The sequence below is a fragment of the Zootoca vivipara genome, chromosome Z2, assembly GCF_965207765.1.
Source record: "Zootoca vivipara chromosome Z2, rZooViv2.hap1.1, whole genome shotgun sequence".
NCBI lineage: Eukaryota > Metazoa > Chordata > Lepidosauria > Squamata > Lacertidae > Zootoca > Zootoca vivipara.
This window is the reverse complement of record NC_142585.1, coordinates 48,545,803-48,569,262: the sequence shown is the minus strand read 5'-3', so window position 1 is coordinate 48,569,262 and position 23,460 is coordinate 48,545,803. Positions and strand designations below refer to the sequence as shown.

Here is a 23,460-nt window from a genome sequence, read left to right as displayed (position 1 = left end):
TCAGGTTGTGCACTGGGCCGAACCTGGAAGTACCGGAACGAGTTACTTCCGGGTTTCGATGTATGCACAGAAGCACTAAATCGCACTTTGCGCATGCGCAGAAGACCAAATCACAACCCACGTGTGCACATACATGGCGCTGCGGGTTGCGAATGTGTCTCCCGCACGGATCATGTTCACAACCCAAGCATCCACTGTATTTAGCAAATGAGTATCCTGTGTGGTTTTTTTTTGTCCCAATGCACCACAAATATTTGACCTGAAATGTTTTGAAACTTCTAAGCATGCCTGATACTGGGTTTTCAGTTGGCATCCATTCATTCTTCTCAATGAACTTATGAAATATTAAATTTACCAGTGGCTTTTTTGCTGTATGTGTAAACACATTTTCTGCTGTATCACCATTGGGAAAGCTGTTGAACAAGACTTGAGCTCTGATCATAAATGCTAGCTCTGCCTTGAATGCCGCTCTTGGCACTCACTTCCTATTGCCATGCCTCTTCCAAGGGAGTGATTATTACAAGGTGAGATTGGTTTTTCTTTTTTACCTTCTTAAAGTTGTAGAGCCTCGAAAGAGCTTGCAGTGCTCAAGCACAGCTGGAAATTCCCACGTTTCCGGAATATAATTTAGAATTAAATTCAGTTCCCCTAAATAACCATTTCTTTTTATTACTCTTGCTATAAATATCCTCACCTCGCACTAAAATGATCTTATCATCGGACAGTTAATCAACATATGTATTAAGTTCGCATTTTTACTTCCACATATCCAGCAATTGTCTGCACTTATTATTTTCTTCTGGTATAGTTTTGCTGGAGTCCAATGGACTCTGAATATTATTTTCTGTTGAATAAGTTTTAGTCTTAGATCCATAGAGGCAATTTCTTTGATTTCATACTGGACTCCCATATATCATTTGTTATCTGTACTTCTACTACTTCTTCACTCCATTTTTGTCTATCATATTCTAGATCATATTTCTTCCTGTTGAGTAGGGTTTTATATAGTGCAAGTGTAGAGTTTTTTGTTTTTGTTGCAGAGATTAAATCTTGTAGCAACATGGGTGTTTCCGATGCTGCTATAGCATCAGGGCCAAACTGCCTTTCCAACATATGTTTCAATTGGATGTATTGAAATTTATGGAATATCCCAATATTCTGCCTTGATGGAGAGGTGTGTGCAAATATCTAGCTGCTGCTGCTGCATGGCTGGAACATAGCCTGCTGCTCAAAGGCAAGAGTTACATGCATTGCTCTGCCTGCGTTTGATTCTGGCTCCCAGAAGGTTCCCTACAAATGAAGTGCAGCCCTTGGGTTAAAAAAGATTCTGTACCCCTCGTTTCCTGTGTCCACAGTTTCCAGGATCTAGGGCAAAAGGTCTCTCCTCTCCACCTGCTTTCTGATTATTTTAACTGGTGATGCCAGGGACTCACAATAGGACCCTCTTTGGCACGCAAAGCGACTGCTCTGCCTCTGAGCCTACAGCTTTTCTCCAAAGCCTCATTTTCTTCTGATGCAAATTATAGGGCAAAGCTACCTGCTGTCTAATTTAGCTCAACAGGCTTAACCAGATTTCAGGCCATATTGGTCTGTCCTTGTACCGATATACATGAAAGACTTCCTTCCAAGTGGAGACAACTTTGTGGCTCTGGAGGTTGCCTCCTGCCCTGGAAGATGGAAGTGAATGTGACTAGGTGGCATCTCCCCATCTACCATTTCAGTAGTTTACTCCCACGTTGACAGGGCAGGAAAGCTCCTGCTTTGTGTACTGTTTGCACTTCCATTTCACTGGTGGCTTAAGTGACTGCTGGTGTTCTTTGCTGGAAGGAAGCAGCCATCAGGTAAGTGAGGTGGGGGAGTAGATGGAGGGGGATGCTTTTAAAAGGTGGCTGTACCCAGTTATTTCTCCTGGGGAAGATGGAAGTGCTTGCATTCCCGAATCATCTCCTTCAACTTCTCATTTGAACATCTTGGAGGAAGCAGCCATAAGATGCATCTGGCCACAAACTACCTCTGGCCAAGTGTCAGCTCTGTGACTCTCCCCTTTCAGTTTTCGGTGCAAGGCATCTGACTGGAAAAGTGGCCAAGGTACACAGGAGGAGAGGGGTGTTCGTGGCCAGGCAGTGGTGGAGAACCACGGCACGGGATGGGAGGGAGAAGTGGGGGCTCTGAGGAAGGGTAGTTTTGGCAGGGTAGTGTAGTAGCTAGTGTGTCAGACTAGAGCCTTGGAGACCAGATTTGAATCCCAAGTCAGTCATGAAGCTCCCTGGGTGACCTTGGGCCAGTTAGTGCTTCTCATCCTAAGCTCTTTCGCTGTGAGCAATAAATGAGGCGAGGGAGAACCATGTGAGCCACCTTGAGCTCCATGGAGAAAATGCTGGGGTTATAAATGCAGTCAATAGTGCCAAGGGAGCTACATGGTCCTTGTCTGTGAGGGAAAAGCAGGAACAAGGAGCCGCATACCATACGGCTTTGGCTTCAGGGCTTAATAGTGCTTAATATCTCCCGCTTGGATTACTGCAATGCGCTCTATGTGGGGCTACCTTTGAAGGTGACCCGGAAACTACAACTAATCCAGAATGCGGCAGCTAGACTGGTGACTGGGAGCGGCCACCAAGACCACATAACACCGGTCTCGAAAGACCTGCATTGGCTCCCAGTACGTTTCCAAGCACAATTCAAAGTGTTGGTGCTGACCTTGAAAGCCCTAAACGGCCTTGGTCCAGTATACCTGAAGGAGCGTCTCCACCCCCGTCGTTCTGCCCGGACACTGAGGTCCAGCGCCGAGGGTCTTCTGGCGGTTCCCTCACTGCGAGATGCCAAGCTACAGGGAACCAGGCAGAGGGCCTTCTTGGTAGTGGCACCCGCCCTGTGGAACACCCTCCCATCAGAGGTCAGAGAGATAAACAACTACCTGACATTTAGAAAATACCTAAAGGCAGCCCTGTTTAGGGAAGTTTTTAATCTGTGATATTTGATGTATTTTAATGTTTGTTGGAAGCCGCCCAGAGTGACAGGGGAAGCCCAGCCAGATGGGCAGGGTATAAATAAATAAATAAATAAATAAATAAATAAATAATTATTATTAATAATAATAATAGTAATCAACATTTTTATCCCAGTCTTCCTCCAATGGACTCAATGACATGGTGCCTCTTTTTACCCTCACAACTACCCTGTGAAGCAAGTCAGACTTGAGAGGCATTGACTAGCTGAAGGTCACCCAGCACGTTTGATCGGAGGTTTGGTCCCTGCCTTTAGGTCTGAAATGCTAACCACTAGCACTGCTGCCTTATGCAGCAGGATGTGGGAAGACTTCTGAGTGGGCGCCTCTTTGCATTCTAGCCCTGGCAGCTTGGGTGCCTGGGAGAAGTTGCCTTCATCCATGAGTTGTGAATGTGCTGCCTCTTCCCAGTCTGCCTTAATCACTGTGGAATGCTCAGCCACACTGTTCCCAGCTCCTTGCTGTCATTAATACCCATCGGAATTCCACTACTGTACTGTTGTTGCTCTTGATTCTGTGTCTCTACTGTGCAGTTTACACATTCAGAAGTCAGTAGGGCTGCTCCTGTGCTTTTGTGCTGGAGAGAACAGTGCAGCATTTTCTTGCCCAAACTGTTGCGTCTCCAGAAGGAGGAGATCTTGGTTTGCTTATGTATTGTTTTCATGAACCTTGCAGATACCCAATGAAACCTTCTGGTGATATCAGTGTCTCTTGAGGGAGTTGAGAAAATGCAATGTTATTTGAACTGCTTCTAACCTTTCTTTAGCCTCCTGTAGTGAACGTGTGTCTGGTCTCAGTCAAGCCCCCATCTCTCCTCTTTTGGCTCACCCTTTGCCACTTGCTTTCCCAGATTATAGGGAATGGGAGTGAGCAGCAACTGCAGAAAGAGCTTGAAGACGTCCTAATGGATCCCCCCATGGAAGACCAATCAAATGACCGAGAACATGAGGAGGAGGACAGCCATCATGATGGAGGAGAGGGAGATGAGCCAGTCCTCCTCGAGGCTTCTGCATCCTCCACAATTAACCCTGTGTCTGTGGCAGGACCCCAGAAACCTGATATGAGCTTGCCAGTGAAGCCAGCGCAGGGAGGTGAGAGGAATTTGGGACAGGTGGGTGGGAAATGAGAGGGCACAACCGGGTCATGAGAAGCTCTGAAAGAAAGAGAAGGAAGCACAGATGCAGAGCAAAGCTGGGGTGGGCTTCTGAAAAGTCATTTCTGAAAACACATTCATATTGTGCCTTCCTGTCAAAATGACACTCAAGGCCGCCAATGAACAATTAGTTTGGGCAATAATGGAGACAGCCAGCAGAAACACTAGGCAGCTGACAAATGGAAAGGGTCAGCAGCTGGTCAACTAACTTCATGCAAAGGCCTTGTCTTTTGTATCTACCCTCTGAGGTTAAATGGTGAAGGAAGGTGTAAGGGGAAGAGAATATAGGGACCCTCTTCCCCTCATCAGAAGCAGCTCCTCCCCAAGCAGCGATAACAGCAAGGACACGCAGGAGTCCAGTCAGGAAGTGCAGAGAGAGGGACAGGGCTCTGGCAGCATAGGAGAGCCCCTATGACACAGGAGGGAGGAAGAGAGAGAGGGGGGAAGGGGGGAGAAGGAAAACATGGAGCGCAGACCCTTTTTTCCTCTGGTTCCGGAATTACGCAGGAGAAGGAGGGGAAAGAGATTTGCTGTTCCGAGGCTCTTATGCTGGAGGAGGTCCAGGGGCAGTCCAGTGCCGGATTCTGCGTCGGACTGAGCACACATGTTGTACATACCAGCGCACTGTAAATAGCATGCACTAAATAAAAACTGCTGAAAGACAAGCATGCGGAGCGTCGTTACTCTAGAGTAGCCGCAACAACACCCTGACAGAAGGGGACATGGGGGACTTCTCAGTGGCATCCACAATATAGACCTGACCACTTCATAGGGAGTGTTTTACAAGGCAGGTCAAAATGGCCTTGTTGAAGCCTGTCTTTCATGAAACTGGGACCAGTGACTCTTCCTGGTCCTCCCTGGTGTCGTTCGTTACTTGGTTCTGATATTTCGGTTAGATATTTTGGTTGGGAGCTGCCCTAAGGGACTTAAAGGATGGAAGATGCAGAATAAAGTCTGAACCTGTGCAGCAGTAATGCCTAGGAACTTGACTATCTTATTGAGATTGAACCCTGCCAGAAACAGCCTTTTGCACTTCTATGGTGCTTTCTTGGAGAGGAGCAGAATATGCACAGCCTTTGTGTATCCTGAGCAGAGACTGGCCAGGGGGCTTCATTGTCCTTCCTAGCTCTTCTCTTTAGAACTGGTTTTTCCAATCATGGCTGGTCTTTCACAACCATTCCCTAAAGGGTGGGTTGCTTTTTAAGGGGAAAGGTGCCAATGTCAATCACTGATATCACTAAAACTTCCCATTGGCACCCCTGCACAGATCCAACGTCTGCAAATCAGATAGGGTGCAAATAGTCATATCTGAGAAACAGTCAGATTGGTTACACAGGAGAGACCCGTTTTAACTGAATATGAGTGGTAGAGGATATTGATCCAATTTAGCAATTCGATAACACAGATTATCGGACCCCGCTTTTCTGCTGTTTTGTAGATTCCGAGGAGTCGAGTCCTTTTACTCCGGTTGCTGATGAGGACAGCGTTGTCTTCAGCAAGCTCACTTACTTGGGCTGTGCCTCGGTCAATGCTCCCAGGAGCGAGGTGGAGGCCCTGAGGATGATGTCCATCTTGCGAAGCCAGTGTGAGATTTCTGTGGACGTGACTCTTTCGGTTCCTAATGTGTCGGAGGGAACTGTGAGGTACTTTTCCACCTGTGGTGTGGCATTGCGGAAGGTTCTCTGTAGGTCCACCTGTCGTTGGCAGTGGTGTTTTTATGACCTGCTTTGTATACTGTGGCAATAGTTTCTAAATTGCCTCATGGTTACCATGGGGCAACACCAAGACAATCTTCTGAAAAGTGTCTTCTTTGATAAACTGGATATAAATTGTGGTTGTTTATTTTCTTTTATTAAAGTTACATTTATTTTTATGCTGTTTGTCCACAGTGCTAAAGCAGTTTATCAAAGTACAAAACATGGGCATGGGGGGGGGGGGAATACACACAACTTGCTATGGACCATGTCAGGGCATTCAAATAAGACAAAAAAAAATTCAGGAAATGTAGGATAAATGCCAGTACAGCAAGCCCACAACTTACGCAGGGGTTACATTCTGGAGATTGTGCCTAAAGCCAAAATCACGTATAGTCAAAACACTTAAGGTGAAATGGTGTGTGAGGTTGCAAACACCTTTTTCCCCAGACGCCCAACCCCTTTTTAATTTTTACAAATTATTTTCTGAAGCTTGTAAAGCTGAATGCACACAAGTTAAATGTGCGAACGTTGCAGGCTTACTGTATTGCAAAGAAATGAATCTAGATACAAATACAGTGCAAAATCTTAAGTTAATGGGCAAAATATACAAATAAAGCTAACTCGTGCTGTAGGTAAGTGTGTGGTCTCGCTTCACTCCACTGTGACTGCAGTTCAGTTGGGCTAGGGATCTTCTCACCAGGCTAGATGGTTCACTGCCAACTCTCTGGTCTCTTATCCATAGGCATTTGGCAGCAGCAAAAAGGCAGGTAGGTGGTGGGGAAGGCAGTGAAGGGAAGTTCGCTCCCCCAGCCTCCCAGGTGTTCTGGTGGCTAGTGCTGGCTTTTCTGTGCTAGCACTGATTTTATTATTTTTCAGATAACAGGCATTAAACTCAAAGAAAGAATGGAGGCATCATTATTGTCTAGTTTGCTCCTGCAACTTCTTATTTTTGTGGATGAAAGATTTTAACATCAGCAAAAGAACAAAATTCTTGTTTAAATTATCTGTAATGTCCAGTGGAAGGAATTTAGTGTAGCCCTATGACAGTTATTCCAACAGAGCAAGCAATTCAGCTTACCCCACACTGTTCTGAGGGTTCTCCTACCCCTGAAGCCAATTGGGGGTGGGAGGAGAGGTAGGGAAAGCCATGTTGCCTTAGGGCAGGCATCCCCAAACTTCGGCCCTCCAGATGTTTTGGACTACAATTCCCATCATCCCTGACCACTGGTCCTGTTAGCTAGGGATCATGGGAGTTGTAGGCAAAAACATCTGGAGGGCTGCAGTTTGGGGGATGCCTGCCTTAGGGGAAGTCTTTGCTTGTGGGAGTGAGGGCCTGATGATGCCCTCCAATCAGTGAACCTGGCATTTACAAATATAATACAAGTATAATACTCTTGGGATGGTACAGAGTGATTCAAGAGAGTAGGGAACAAATTCATATTTTCAAAGCCATCCCATAGGTCATGCTGAGCATCAAGTATGAACAGTCCTCCATCAGGGAAACACGTTTCTTTGAACACCACCTTTGTTTCCTTTGAGGAGAGCTGTAAAAGCATTCAGTAAGTAAGAAAGCAGAAACACAGAAGGTGCACTTCTGAATATGAGTTAAGTTGCTCAATTTAGATGCTTTTTTTAGCCTATTAGAAAAGATTTTGCTCACTTAAATTGACCAGTTAATTAGTTAATGATTGCATCCATCGTTAAACTATTTACAGCTTGTCTGTCTTCAAGGTGAAGCATTTGCAGTTCACACCTTCATTTCTCCCTTTTGCTCTTTAGGCTGCTAGAACCCCCAACGAACACCGAAATAGCCAACTACCCCATTTACAAGATCCTGTTCTGTGTGCGGGGGCACGACGGGACTCCAGAAAGCGACTGCTTCGCTTTCACTGAAAGCCATTACAACTCAGAGCTCTTCAGAATTCATGTCTTCCGGTGTGAAATCCAAGAAGCTGTAAGTTCAGCGCCTGTTTTGCCTTTGTTGATGCTCCTGCTTTGCGTAGGGAAGATCCCAGGTTCTATCCCTGGCATCTCCAGAGAGACCCTATACTAGAAACCCTGGGGAGTCGCTGCCAATCAGTGTGGACAATACTGAGCGGGAAGGATCAATGGGCTGACTCAGTATTAAGGCAGCTAGGTATATTTCATTTATTAATTACATTTGTATCCTCCTCTTCCTGCCAAAGGAGGAATCTCCTTTGTATAATGTCAGTATCTTCTTATTTATACATAGTAACCCTGATGATAGGGACGCAGGTGGCGCTGTGGGTTAAACCACAGAGCCTAGGGCTTGCTGATCAGAAGGTCGGCGGTTCGAATCCCTGCAACGGGGTGAGCTCCCGTTGCTCGGTCCCTGCTCCTGCCCACCTAGCAGTTCGAAAGCACGTCAAAGTGCAAGTAGATAAATAGGTACCGCTACAGCGGGAAGGGAAACGGCATTTCCGTACACTGCTCTGGTTCGCCAAAAGCAGCTTTGTCATGCTGGCCACATGACCTGGAAGCTCCATGCCGGCTCCCTCGGCCATTAACGCAAGATGAGCGCCGCAACCCCAGAGTCGGTCACAACTGGACCTAATGGTCAGGGGTCCCTTTATGTTTACCTAACTCTGATGATGCAGATCTTCTGCTTCCACCCTTTATTTGTGCTGACAGTTTAGCATCATACTATGCTTCAGTTATTCTGTGCTAGGCTCATTAAACTCTGACTGTGACCAGGTCTTTATTCTCTGCATTGATAACGAGCAGTGTTGCTGAGAAGGATTTCATGATATGCACTTGCAAGATGGAATAATTTGTTAGATTTTGGCACAAAATTCTGATTTGGCTCATAGTCAAAGGCTTGGGCTGCAACCTTGTGTACACTTAACACAGTAGGACTTACTTCTGAAAGGCCATGCATAGAATTGCACTGTTAAAGGAAGCCATGGCAGAGGTGTTCCATTCAGGCACCAAATTCAAAGAGTGAGGCTGAGCAACTGAAGGGAGTTTGGAGAATCCTAATGAAAGTGGAAAAGCATATCCTATCAAAACAAATAGAGTGGGTGTAATGTAGCAGTTATAAGAGCTGCCTTCAACCTGGTGTGCTCCAGAGGTTCTGGACTACAATTCCTGTCATGCCTGGCCATTAACCTCTGCTAGGTGGAGCTGGTGAAGTTGTAGTGCAAAACCTCTGGAAGGCACCAGGTTGGGGAAAACTACATTAGAGTGTCTTACCAGCCCTGTGTTGAAACTGTATAGCTGTTAAGCCAGTCATGAACTCACTCCACCCTCAGAAATACCAAAAGAGCCATTTTCCTAACTCTGCTCCCCACTAGGAATCCCAGCTGCTGACTTTCTTTCTCTCTGGCTCTTTGTGTCCACAGGTGAGTCGGATCCTGTACAGTTTTGCCACCGCCTTCCGCCGCTCTGCCAAACAAACCCCGCTTGCTGTCCCCTGTGCCCCGCAGACGCCAGACAGTGACATCTTTACTTTCTCCGTTTCTCTGGAAATAAAAGAAGATGATGGGAAAGGATATTTCAGGTGTGGTTTCCCCACTTCCTCTTCATTTGACGCCTCTCTCCAGAACCCCTTTTAACATGGAATATAGTCCAAGTTATTTTTGGCGGGATTTTAAAATGCTTTTTAAAGAATTGTTTTATGTTGCTTGAAATGGACTTTATGTGGATACAGTCTTATTTTATTATGTTAACCTTTTAAAAATGGTGTATATTTTATTTTTTATGAATGATGCAGGGTGTGTGGTTAATGAGGTGTCAGTAAATGGGAAGGTAAAATGGGTGATAGCTGACTAAGTCATTCCCAGAGTAGACCCATTGAAATTAATATGACTCCGTTGGCTACCACAAAATAAAAATGAAGTAAATGTGAAGCACATTGTTCGAAATCAGGTATGGGAATTTTATGTGCTGTTTTCTTCTGGTTTGGATTTTGTTCAGTGGTGGCCCTTTTTGTTAAGAATGGAAAAGCCACCCTGCAGCTGGACCAGGGTGGGAGGGCTGGATCCTGCTCCTGACAGGGCAGCACTCTGGGGCAGAAGTTCAGGACCCCTCCCAGCAGAAGGAGCAGGAAGGCCCCACAAAGGCACCAGGGCTGGTCAACCATATTTTTAAAGTGAAGTAACACACATTACTATCCAAAGAGGAGGCCTCCTAAGACCATAAGAAGAGCCTTGTTGGATCAGGCCAGTGGCCCATCTTCTCCAGCCTCCTTCCCTCATAGCGGGTTTTTTCTGTGTGCATTAAGGTTTTGTTTTTTTAAAAAAATTGGATACATGCTGGAGATACTGGTCTCTTGACTTTGTTGCATTTGAGCGCCCATTGCCAAGCCCAGAAAACTGAAGACCTGTATCCTTAGCATGCTTCTATCTAGTGACCACCCTTTTTTTGCTTCTGATGTGCACTGCCTTTGGAGTCATAGAGCTTTGAGGCCACCTGCTGTCCAGTCTTGCCATAGCAGCTCTACGAGTGTCAAACAGACTGGTGGCCTAGTTTTTAAAAATTCATTTTTTATAAAAAAAAAATCTTGGTGCCTCTTTCAAAAGAGAGTGTTGTGCGTATTGTTGATAGGAAACTACATTCTCTTAGAATCGTAGAGTTGGAAGAGACCCCAAGGGCCATCCAGTCTAACCCCCTGCCAAGCAGGAAACGCCATCAAAGCATTCCTGACATATGGCTGTCGAGCCTCTGCTTAAAGACCTCCAAAGGAGGAGACTTCACCACACTCCTTGGTAGCAAATTCCACTGCCGAACAGCTCTTACTGTCAGGAAGTTCTTCCTAATGTTGAGGTGGAATCTTCTTTCTTGAAGTTTGAATCCATTGCTCCGTGTCCGCTTCTCTGGAGCAGCAGAAAACAACCTTTCTCCCTCCTCTATATGACATCCTTTGATATATTTGAACATGGCTATATATATTTGAACATGGCAGATATATTTCTTAAATTGTTTTTTAATACTATTAAATACCAGACTCCACCACACTCCTTGGTAGCAAATTCCACTGCCGAACAGCTCTTACTGTCAGGAAGTTCTTCCTAATGTTGAGGTGGAATCTTCTTCCTTGAAGTTTGAATCCATTGCTCCGTGTCCGCTTCTCTGGAGCAGCAGAAAACAACCTTTCTCCCTCCTCTATATGACATCCTTTGATATATTTGAACATGGCTATCATATCACCCCTTCACCTTCTCTTCTCCAGGCTAAACATACCCAGCTCCCTAAGCCGTTCCTCATAAGGCATCGTTTCCAGGCCTTTGACCATTTTGGTTGCCCTCTTCTGGACACGTTCCAGCTTGTCAGTATCCTTCTTGAACTGTGGTGCCCAGAACTGGACACAGTACTTCAGGTGAGGTCTGACCAGAGCAGAATACAGTGGTCAGTGCGTCTACAATTCTAGTGCATCTTAGGTTCTTTTTAAAACAAACCCCAGTCTTCAATGATCACCTCAGCTAAATCTTAGATCTTCTCGCCCCATGCTCGGGCTTCCAGTTCCTTATGTTTTCATTCTTCTACACCAGGGGTCCCCAAACTACGGCCCCCGGGCCGGATGCGGCCCAATCGGCCTTCCAATCCGGCCCGCGACGACTCCCGCCGCCCGCTGCCGCCGCCCGCTCTCACGGCGCGCGGCGCAGCGATGATCTAAAAAATCGGCAAAAAATCGCCGAAAATCCTTTGTGCGCATGCGTATGGGCCTCTCCCGACCCGGAAGAGGTCATTTCTGGTGCACTTCCGGGTCGGGGGAGGCCCATACGCATGCGCACAAGCGATTTTTGGCGATTTTTTTCCCACCCGTGTGCGTGTGCGCATGCGCACGGGCGCGCACTCCCCCGCCCTCCGGCCCGCTGCGCGCGCACTCCCCTGCCCTCCGGCCCACCGCGCGGTCGGCGCGGCGGGCACCGGCCCGCCGCGCAGAAAGTCTGGGGACCCCTGTTCTACACTCTACTATTTGTTCTCAAATATTGGTTGAAACACTTATTTCCTACCATCCTTCCATACCCTGCCACAATCAGGCTCTAAAAAGCCTTTTCAAGCCTAATTGTTGTTGTGGAGATTAATTCTTGCCTCCCTAGCTGCTGTTTTCCATTAAGACTACTCACCACCCCCAATATGCTTGAAAGAAACTATAAGCACTGATTCTCCCTGCCCCCAAGCCTTATTTCAGGTGTGGGATGGAAAGCAAGAGAGAGGGGCATGTGTGTGATTGCAGATTGTGGTGATTCCTGTTTTAGGGCATGCTGTTGTCCTTGTCGAATCACCAACTCTCTGGACTCACCAGGCTGTGAAAACTGTCACTTGCCTACTGATTCTGTTCTCAAATGTGTGACTACAAATAAGAGGACCGTGTGAATATTTCCCTTTTTGACCACAGTGCTGTCCCCAAGGACAAGGACCGGCAGTGCTTTAAACTGCGCCAAGGCATTGACAAGAAGATCGTCATTTACGTACAACAGACAACCAACAAAGAACTGGCAATTGAAAGGTAACTTTGTGTCTATTTCCTCTGAAGAGCTTTGGTGGGCATGCAGGAAGGGGCATCTTTGGTGGTGGCCCCACACCCATGGAATTCTCTCCCAAAGTAAGATCAGACAGGCCCCCTCCCTGCTGCCCCCATCATTCAGCCCACACACAGGTTCCCTCACTGTGAGAAGTTACAGGAAACCAGGCAGAAGGCCTTCTTGGTAGTGGTGCCCTCCCCGTGGAATGCCCTCCCATCAGATAAAGAACTACACAACTTTTAGAAGACACCTGAAGGCAGCTCTGTATAAGGAAATTTTTTAATGTTTGATGTTTTATTGTGTTCTTATGTCTGTTGGAAGCCATCCAGAGTGGCTGGGGCAACCCAGTCAGATAGGTGGGGTACAAATACCCCGTGTTTCTCCAAAAATAAGACACCATCTTATATTTATTTTTCCTCAAAAAAACACACTATGGCTTATTTTCAGGGGGTGTCTTATTTTTTTCCTCCTCCTCCTGCCGCGGCCGGCATTGCTGCTGCGCCTATCACTATGTCTTATTTTCGGAGTATGGATTATATTCCTTGAATGCTTAAAAATCCTGCTATGGCCCATTTTAATGGGTATGTCTTAAAATATGAGAAACAGGGTAATAAAGTTGTTGTTTTGTGGAATGCTGAAATGCTGCTAACATTTATTCTTACTGTGCTTGGTGAATTGTATGGGGTTTTGTGTGTGCTGGCATTTTTAAGGTTTGGAGTTGTATTAAGTTTTGGATGGTGTCTTTTGTATTGTGTTCACCACTTTATGATGAGACTCCCTGAAAAGCATGATAAAAACTATAAAATAAGTACAGTGTAAAGTACTTGTAAAGTACTTTGACTTGTAAAGTACTGTTGAGCTGAAAATCTCCTCCAACCCTGCTGCCCAATTCCTCATTTCAGTTCTTCTCTAAGAGCTGATGGGGAAGTTAAACAGTTTAAGTACATACGGTGGCTTTTCTCCACCAAAGTACCCTGTAAAAATCTGACTACCTTTTTCAGAACTACAGTTCCACATGGAAATGGTTGCTAGAGGTTGGCTTTTTTCTTTTTAAATCACAGGTGTTTTGGCCTCCTCCTTAGCCCTGGGAAGGATGTGCAGAGTGGCAATATGTACCTGTTGGATCTGGTAAGGTGCCCTTAAGTTTCCAGAGATTTCCCCCTCAAATAGTCTCACTAAATGACATGTTGCTTGTGTGTTTCCAGGTGATTTCAAGTGCATTTTGTGATGTGATCGAGCAGAGCCTATGGGCTTTGTTTTAACTCACCCTGTTCTGTGGTTTTAGGAGTCTATGGGCAAAAGTTCTGATGGGAAGTCCTATGTCATCACCGGGAGCTGGAACACAAAGTCTCCACACTTCCATAAACTGAATGAAGAAACACCGAAAGGTTTGTGATCAATGACTTTGTCTATTTGGGTCAGATTGCTTGAGATATGTAAGTTGTTTCCTGTATATTTTTCTAGATATGTATGCAATGATCAGTGGCCAATCCCAGATAGTCAAACATAGGGAATCTTTTTCCTATCGAGGACCTCATTCCGTCTGGGGTCATCTGTTCAAAGCCACATACTGACAGTGGGTGGAGCCGGAGACTAAAGTTTTCTGGATAAACTAACCTTGAAATAAGACTGCCTTTTATCAGTTTTCACCATGGCTGTTTCACATTAGAATTGCTAGTCCTCTGCAGGTCTAGGTGGGTATAAGCTGCACTGAGTTGTATTGGAGTATGGTACACTCAAAGAAGCATACAGAGGATTTCTTTTTAGTACAGTCGTACCTCGGGTTACGAACACCTCAGTTTGCGAACAGTTCGGGTTACGAACTGTGCAACCCCGGAAGTGATTTTGCTGCGCGCGCGTGCGCAGTCTGCGCATGCACAAAATGGCACTTTGCGCAGCGTTCGGGTTACGAACTTTTCGGGTTACGAACTGCGATCCAGAACGGATCGCGTTCGTAACCCGAGGTATTACTGTACTACAGTGGAACTGATACAATTACTGTTCTGCGAAGCAAGTGAAATGAATTCCTTTCTGACTTTAGTTAAAGCCTACTTGTTTGTTGTCATGCTTTTATAAAATCAGGAAGAATAGGAAGGAAGGAACTTTGATGGGATGGAAGAATGGGGTAACTTCAGAAGAATGTTTTGTCAAGCTGAGATGGCGTTGAGTCAGGGTGTGGGTGTGGGTGTGGCATGGAGACGTAATTGATGTCTCTGTGTCCTAACCCTTCAAGCCAGACTCTGGAAGACAGTTCAGGTGGGAGCAGTGGCAGGAGGATAGCACCAAAACGATAGGACAGCCCACATAAGATGTGGAGCAAATGCTGGGAAATGTAATTCCCCTTGCTGGGAGATCACTTTGTTTCTGGATTCCATTCAAAATACTGACTGTGAGCTACAACATTGCCTGGTTTATGGAGTGCTCTTTTGGGAGGAAATGCACCAGGTTTTCTGTCATAGGCTAATTAAGGTAGGGGTGAGGAACCTCCAGGACGCAAGCCAATCTTGGCCCACCAAGATGAGGTTTGGCCTGCAAGACCGTTTCCTACAAACAACACCTGCCTGTCCCTCAGCTGATGTCACTCATGATGGACAGGGAGGTGGGGTTCAATTCTGCTTTGGCTGTGCAGACAGACAATTGCAGCCCCAAACAGGATCTAGCCCTCCACTTGTCAGCTGAAGAGCAGGGGCTAAATCCTGCTCAGTTTTGGCTGCTCATGCTGGTTCCCTGCTGGGAACAGGCACACATAGTCAAGGCACTTTGATATTTTTTAATGAATATCAATTTAAAAATATTTTTTATTAATCAATAGATAAATAAGGCAAGCAAAAAGAAAGAAGCAGAGACAGTGCTGGAAAAAATCCCTTCCATTGCCCTTCCATTGCCAAATGCTTTGCAAACTCCACACCCCGCCCCACTTTCAAGATTGAAGTGAGATAGGGGAGAGGCCTGAAAAAGCCTTTGCAAATTGTCTCCCTTCCCAAACTCAGGGACTTTAAAGGGAAGACACCCCTTTCCTTGCAATCTCTGATATTAAACGAGATGGGGAGATGTGCAAATGTTTTCAGATCACAGTAAAAGTTATTTTAACAGGTGGGGGAAATGTGAGGTGTTTTATGTTATAACAACAACAACAACAACAACAACAACAACTTACTACAACAACAACAACAACTTTCAGCTACAGTGCTGTTCACCCTTAACCTGGGAATAACCCCATTTGGTCACCATGGTATAGATGTACCTGGGGTTTGGCTACATGTCTCTTGGAAACACTGGCATGGTCGATTTGGGACATAGGCACAGGGCAAGAGCTGTGTTGAATGGCCTGAGGGGAAACACCAGCTTCCCTGCTTCCTCTCCTTAGACAAAGTGCTGTTCCTGACCACGGCTGTCGACTTGGTGATCACTGAGGTGCAGGAGCCTGTGCGGTTCCTGCTGGAGACCAAAGTCCGTGTGTGCCCTGCCAGCGAGAGGCTCTTCTGGCCTTTCAGCAAGCGGAGCTCCACAGAGAACTTCTTCCTGAAGCTGAAGCAGGTAACGCTTGTGGGTCACATCCTTAGGGGTGTGGCTATTGTGGGGTGGGCCCTTTCATTCCTTCCCTAACACTGTGGTCCTTTGAGTTATGTTCGTCTGGGACTCTGGTCTCGCATGGAGGAGAAAGCTAAACTTTTGGACAGAGTGCCGTTTGAGGGCTTGAGCCCAACCCTTGCACAGGCAGTAAAGGGTAAAGGTAAAGGGACCCCTGACCATTAGGTCCAGTCGTGATCGACTCCAGGGTTGCGCGCTCATCTCGCATTATTGGCCGAGGGAGCCGGCGTACAGCTTCCAGGTCATGTGGCCAGCATGACAAAGCTGCTTCTGGTGAACCAGAGCAGCACACAGAAATGCAGTTTACCTTCCTGCTGTAGCGGTTCCTATTTATCTACTTGCACTTTGACGTGCTTTCGAACTGCTAGGTGGGCAGGAGCAGGGACCGAGCAACGGGAGCTCACCCCGTTGCAGGGATTCGAACTGCCGACCTTCTGATCAGCAAGCCCTGGGCTCTGTGGTTTAACCCACAGCGCCACCTGCGTCCCGTCAGTGCTTCCCACCTATTGCTGGGAGAGTTGGGAGAGTGGGGCTGCAGCCATATCTGGGCTGCTTGGGTTGGTGGGTGTCGTGGTGTGTCACTTAAAAGTTCAAAGTTCAAGTGATGGTAAAGTTCAAAGTTCAAGTGATGGACTTTCTGGAGATCCTTGGCTAGACCGTGTGCAGTGTCCATTGGAGCCTCAGTCTCTGTCTGCCCCCCTCCTCCCTCCCTCCCTCCCTCCCTCCCTCCCTCCCTCCTAAACCCCAAGGATGCCAGTGATGCCAGACAATAACCTACCTGACCTACCTCACAGGATTGCTTGGAGGATGTAATGGGGAGGAAGAGCACCATGTACGCCACCTTGAGCTCATTGAGGGGAAAGGCAGGATGTGAATCAAATAAATAGTACAGGTGACATCTGATTGACACGCAACCCCTGACACACACATCTTTTTCAGCCCTGGAAGGGGGTGCAGAATGGGCTTATACACGACTGCTGATGCGCATAGTGACCCAGAATACAACCCCACACAAATGAGGAGTTGCTTGTAAATCAAAGGAAGACGATTGCAGCACATTTGAGGCTCAAGTGAAACTTCATGCCTTGGCATTTTGGGCAGGGGTGTGTGGGAAGTCTCTGAGGTTATGTTCTCCTCTCTTGAAGGTGAAATGTGGAGAAGTTTGAACAATTGGTTCTCTTGGCCCTAAAAGCATAAGCCTTGTTAATTTAAGGAAGTTTATCTTACTGAGCTAATTCTGTTGGCTCTTGTCTCGCTCCACCCACTCTCATTGTGAGGCTTGTTATCTCATTTGGCCTTGGCTTGTTTTCAGGCCCCAATCTGACTCTTTACAATGACCAGGCTCATCTTGGGTGTTGTGGGTGGAGGGGCGCACTGCTTTGTTTTGGGGTATTTCTTTTGAAGAGGTGCTAAAGAGATTTTGCCTGATAGACCTCCAAAGAGAACCTGGTTCTTACAGACATAAGAGCAGGCAGAAAGTAACACAATACGCTGCAAGTGGTTAAGGGTATATGCTTATCTTTATTTACCAGTGGTGTTGGAATTTTACCAGTGGCGACAGCCTGGTGAAAAGAATAACTCACTTTTTTCCAGAAAAAAATGAAGCCTGAGCTTAATTTTTGGAAAGGGTTTCTGTTTGGGGGGGCGGCATCTTGGACCTGGTTGTAAGGCAGGAACTCTGAACAGTGAATCAGAGGTTGAAATGAAAATATTTTAGTTTTATTTATTTTTTATTAACTTTTTATCCCACCTTTCCTTCAAGGAGTTCAAAGGGGCATATATGGTTCTCTGCCTCCTCATTTATCCTCACATCCAACCCAATAAGGTAGGTTAGGCTGAGACCTTGGCTGGCTGAAGGTCACTCCGTAAGCTCCCTAGCTGAGTGAGGACTTGCCCCCTCGTCTACCAGGTCCTGGTCCCAACACTTGAACCACAATAAGCTTCTCAACCACCCCCAGAAGGTCCATAGGTCTTGTCTTGCTGCCTTATAGAAAGTTGTCTGAGTTCCACATACCTCCTCCTTCTCCCCCTCCCTCACTCCTGCCCTCTTGCGCCTATGCATCAAGGCCTTCTGAGAAAAAGAGCAAAGCGCTTTAAGATAAAGTTTTGCCGTTTTGGTCACAGAGCAAAGGACCTTTGGCAGATGTCTCTCTGGAATCCGGAAAGACTAACCAAAATTATTTTCTTTCTTCCTCCTCTGTGGTTGTTGAATAGGAATAATTTCTTCCTCCTGTGTCTTCTAGTCACAGATATTTACAGAAAGTTGCTTGCGAGTTCTTGTCAAGCTCTTCCACAGTGCTGAAACCTAATCTGTCCTGTATCCTTCAGATAAAGCAGAAGGACCGAAAGAACAGCACAGACACACTCTATGAAGTCATATGCTTGGAGAGTGAGTCAGAAAGGGAGAGGAGAAAAACCACCGCCAGCCCAGTGCTCCGCCTGCCGCAGTCCGGATCTCAGGGCTCCATGATACCATCCCCACCAGAGGATGATGAAGAGGAAGGTAAGAAGGGACTGGCTGTGTCCCTCCGAAGCAGAGCAAGGAGATGGCTTTGTCAAGACGGCCTCTTGCTGTGAATCAGGGAAGGTTACAAATATTAAGCCTGAGCGATGTATTGATATATCACTCAGGACTGATTCGAGGGCCAGGTCGCGATGGCGTCTTCACCTGGCAGTACATCATGGGTGGGGCTGGCCGGCTGGCACCTAACCTTCATTCTCCAGCTGCTGCCTCCTTCCTCCCTGCGCCAGGTGCTGGCAGGGGTGGTTTCATCCCAGCACCTCGCAGGGCTGGAGCCGATGCTTCTTCCTATCAACATGGGGATGTATCACTATATCACGATGTTTAGCTGGTGATACATTGTGATGTTGAAAAGCTGGTATTGAGCAGCCCTATATGTGTTTTTACTGAAGGCTTCAAAGCTGAAGGTAACTGTAAATACTACTGTTTCTCTACAGCAGCTTTGCTTGGGGCTACTGTAACTTCAGTCCAAAACATGTGGAGGGCATCAGGTTGGGCAAGACTGCGTTCGGTTGACTTAATCTGCTTTTCCTTTTCCTCTACCATCCTAGCATTCCCCATGCTTTCATGAAGCCAAGAGTCATATTTGGCAGGTACCTAACTAGCTGTGATCCCTGCACTGCAGGGGGTTGGACTAGAGGACCTTTGAGGGCCTTTCCAACTCTATAATTCTATGATTTTATGCCCCGTTTAGCTGTTGGCCGTGGTGGAGCCCTTGCTCACCATCCTAAGTGATCTGCTAAGAACTCCGACTGGTGCTTTCAGCGCAGGGCTTTGTTCTGGGCTGGCAAGTGGGGGGGGGGCTAGGAGGGGCATAGGCTGTGTGTTTGTGTCAGGGGGGTGATCAGATCCTATTTATGGAATTTCAGTTTCTGCTCTGTAGTATGTGTGGTTTATTTGACCATGACTATAGAGCATGAGTGGGGAACCTCAGGCCTGGTGGCTGAATTGAACCCTACAGGTCTCTGTCCAGCCCTCAGGGCTCCCCATAGGCTGCGTCCTGCTCAGGTGCTTTCGCCGCTTGCTTCCAGGGATAGAGGTTTGTGTGGGTGAGTGTGTAGAAACCTCTAAATTTTGCATTGCTGGAATGCAGCATACAGTATAAGAGAAGAGCCCAATGTGTTGCTGCACCCCCTCTGTTTCTGGCTCACAAGCCTGGAAGACTACGCATGAGAGAGAGAGAGCCACCTTCTGCTTGGAAAGGGCTCCCCATGCCCAGCATCTTTTCCTGCTTCCCAGAATAAAATAGGGATGTGTTGTTTCACCCCCCTCTTCTGGCTTGGGCTACACCACCCTGCTGTCTGTGCCATGTTTGCACTGGTTAAGCCTCATCCAACAGGTGTAGTGCATCCTAGTATTTCCCTCTAAATGGAGGTCAGAAATGGTGCTTCTTGCTCTCATGTCCCCTTCCTCTGTGCGGGTTTTGTGTCTTACAGATAACGACGAGCCTCTCCTGAGTGGTTCTGGAGACGTTTCCAAAGAATGTGCAGAGAAAATCCTTGAGACATGGGGAGACCTCTTGTCCAAATGGTAAGCAGGTTCACCCCTCTCTTGTGAACCAGTCTGTTTGAAGAAGCTTATGGTTGGGAGTAAGGCAGGCAAGACAAGGTTAAAGAGGCAAACAGCTAAGGGCACTGGAGGCTGCCATACACTGTGTCAGGGGGTTGTTGCGAGGTCCTCTGGCTAGGTCGGGGCGACATGGGGTTGGGGGGCCAACTCCCATCTTTTGCAGGGGCTCAATTGGTACCAGCGCCTTCTGTCAAGAGTTTGGGTGTAACCTTTGACGCCTCCCTTTCCATGGAGGCGCAGGTTGCATCCACAGCAAAGGTGGCATTTTTCCATCTCCGCCGCATCAAGCAGTTGGTCCCTTACCTCTCTCGCCCCGATCTGGCCACAGTGATCCATGCGACGATCACCTCCAGGCTTGACTATTGTAACTCGCTCTACGCAGGGTTGCCCTTAAAGCTGACCCAGAAACTCCAGCGGGTGCAGAATGCCGCGGCGAGGCTCCTTACAGGGTCCCGGCCGTGGGATCACATTTATCCAGTGCTTTACCAGCTGCACTGGCTCCCGGTGGAGTACAGGATCAGGTTTAAGGTGCTGGTTTTGACCTTTAAAGCCCTATGTGACTTGGGACCCTCGTACCTACGGGACCGCCTCTCCTGGTATGCCCCGCGGAGGACCTTAAGGTCCACAAACAATAATATTCTGGAGATCCCGAGTCATAAGATGGCTAGATTGGCCTCTACTAGAGCCAGGGCCTTTTCAGTACTGGCCCCAACCTGGTGGAACGCTCTTTCCCAGGAGACCAGGGCCCTGCGGGATTTGTCATCTTTCCGCAGGGCCTGCAAGACAGAGCTGTTCCGCCTGGCCTTTGGGTTAGACTCAGCCTGACCCCTGTGTTTTTCTCCCTCATGGCTTGGATTTATGGCCTACTTGAAATGAGGCTGCACTTTAAATTTTAATACTGTATTTTAATCTGTATTTTAACTAATTGTTTTTATGTTTTATTGTGGTTCTGTTGGTGTCAGCCACTTATGGCCTACTTGAAATGAGGCTGCACTTTAAATTTTAATACTGTATTTTAATCTGTATTTTAATTAATTGTTTTTATGTTTTATTGTGGTTCTGTTGGTGTCAGCCGCCCTGAGCCCGGTTTTTGACTGGGGAGGGCGGGGTATAAATAAAAATTTATTATTATTATTATTATTACTCTAGAGTAACAATGCTCCTCATTCTTGCCTTTAGACAGTTTTATTTAGTGCAGTCTATTTACAGTGAAACTGGTGTGTAGAACATGTCTGCTCAGTCCGATGCAGAATCCGGCAATGGACCGCCCCTAGACTTCTTCCAGCATAAGAGTCTCGGGACGGCAAATCTCCTTCCCCTCCTTCTCCTGCGTAATTCCGGAACCGGGGGGGGGGGAAGGGTCTACGCTCCATGTTTTCCTTCTCCCCCTTTCCCCCCCTCTCTCTTCCTCCCTCACGTGTAGCAGGGGCTCTTCTGTGTTGCCAGAGCCCTGGACCTCGCTTCCCCTTCCTCACTGGACTCCCCATCCTTGCTGGCATTGCTGCTAGTGGAGGAGCTACTCCTGATGAGGGGAGGAGGATCCCTATATTCTCTTCCCCTTACACACTGGACCCATTCTGCCCTAGCCAGCTTGTGCTTCTTGCTGCCTGATATTCTCCTTGAAGGCTGCTGAGCAAGAGAGGTCAACTTCCACCCACTGCCACTTCCCACACCTGGTAGACAAGCCAGCTAAGAGTGGAAGGCTTACCTGGGCTGCTGCAGACTCCTACTGCCTGGAAGTCCCCTGCTGCCATGAGCCCTGCCAGCCAGTCCTCATTCATCAACCTCTGTTGAATGGATGTTCCTTGGAACTGCTCCCCTCAATGTATGAGCATGGGACACTTGGATGGATGCCCATGCCTTCCAAACTGCCTCAGAAGGTGGTGGACTCTCCTTCATTGGAAGTTTTTAAAAGGAGGATGCATGGCTGTATGTCATGGAGCTTTAGCTGAAATTCAGAGGGTTGGAATAGATGATCCTCAGGGCCCCTTCCAATTCGTCAGATCTGTGATTCTAACGGCCATGCGCACTGTTTTTTTCTGTGAACCTACCTGCCAAATATGTTCCAATGTGGGCACCTGCCCCCACCCCCACCCCAAATACATGAATGTGCTTCCTCCACATTTCTAAAATGATAAATCTGCCATCCTTTTCAAAAAGAGCATGGATTTGTTTACATTTTTTTTAAAAAAATATTTATATACAAAAATATATTACAGTGGTTTATAACAATGTAAAAAGATAAAACCAAACAATAACATCTTGAAAAGTTAAAAAGAAATTAGAAACAAATATCAGCAGATCTTATTTGCCTGCATAGGTCTCATGGAATAGAAGAGTTTTCAGACGGCATTTAAAAGTTGGGACAGAAGGCTCCTGCAGAATCAACAGTAGCAGGGTGTTCCTCATGACTGGGCTGGTGACACTAAAGCAGTGATGGGCAACCTTTTGAGCTTGGTGTGTCAAAATTCACCAAAAAACTGAGCATAACTCGGGTGGTGTGTCACTTCGAGAAAAAACCCATAATTTCGCGATATTTATAGTTTAAATAACAAAAATGTATAATTGTAATATATCTGTATTTAATAAACCAAAAACTAATTATTTAACCTAACCAAAAACCCCTTATTTATCACAAAGTGCCCAGAGGTGTTGAGATTTTTGGGGAGAGCTGCTGACCAAAAGTTGCTTTGCACCATAATTCAAAAGCATCAATTATTTGGTGATCAGCTTTCTTTATGGTCCAGCTCTCACTTCCATACATCACTACTGGGAAAACCATAGCTTGAACTATACGGACCTTTGTCGGCAAGGTGATGTCTCTGCTTTTTAAGATGCTGTCTAGGTTTGTCATTGCTTTTCTCCCAAGAAGCAGGCGTCTTTTAATTTCGTGACTGCTGTCACCATCTGCAGTGATCAAGGAGCCCAAGAAAGTAAAATCTCTCACTGCCTCCATTTCTTCCCCTTCTATTTGCCAGGAGGTGATGGGACCAGTGGCCATGGTCCCATCACTCTCACAGTAGCAGCATCTAAATCACTGTAGAGATGAGCAACTTTATCCTTGAAGTGTTTAGCTATCTGGATACAGCTAGTTACTGTGTGCTCCAGAGATCCACCTCCTGGTCAGGAGTAAGCAACCTCTAGACCACACAGAACAGCTTTGCTGGGCGGCTTCCCAAGGATGCAATGGAGGCAGTGAAATAGGATCTGTTTGCTGCCCTCACTGCCGCGTGTTAGGCCTGATTATGATCTTGAACTAGTGCTCAGTTAGCTCCTAAGTGAGATTTGTGCCTCAGGCTCCAACCCAGTCCCCGTCTGCCTCACTGACCTCAACTCTGCTGTGTAACAAGCCGTGAAGCAGACCCCACAGGGCCAGAGAGGGTCCTCAGAAATGATCATGTCAAAGGCTCTAGGAGTCTCGCCATTCCATAGGGAAA

At 46.9% G+C, this 23,460-nt stretch overlaps 1 protein-coding gene across 2 annotated transcripts in view; it reads left to right on the top strand.

Moving 5' to 3' along the window:
* The window catches only part of RABGAP1 (RAB GTPase activating protein 1), a 101,554-nt gene that overhangs the window by 18,748 nt on the left and 59,346 nt on the right, over positions 1–23,460 (top strand). For both annotated transcript variants that reach the window (XM_060270300.2, XM_060270299.2), the window contains 10 exons: positions 3,855–4,095; positions 5,596–5,800; positions 7,634–7,808; positions 9,217–9,374; positions 12,216–12,326; positions 13,404–13,470; positions 13,628–13,730; positions 15,710–15,879; positions 18,262–18,436; positions 19,891–19,984. In XM_060270300.2, the coding sequence (XP_060126283.1) occupies positions 3,909–4,095; positions 5,596–5,800; positions 7,634–7,808; positions 9,217–9,374; positions 12,216–12,326; positions 13,404–13,470; positions 13,628–13,730; positions 15,710–15,879; positions 18,262–18,436; positions 19,891–19,984 (1,445 nt within the window). In that variant the 5' untranslated portion in view covers positions 3,855–3,908. The remainder of the gene's footprint in view (positions 1–3,854; positions 4,096–5,595; positions 5,801–7,633; positions 7,809–9,216; positions 9,375–12,215; positions 12,327–13,403; positions 13,471–13,627; positions 13,731–15,709; positions 15,880–18,261; positions 18,437–19,890; positions 19,985–23,460) is intronic.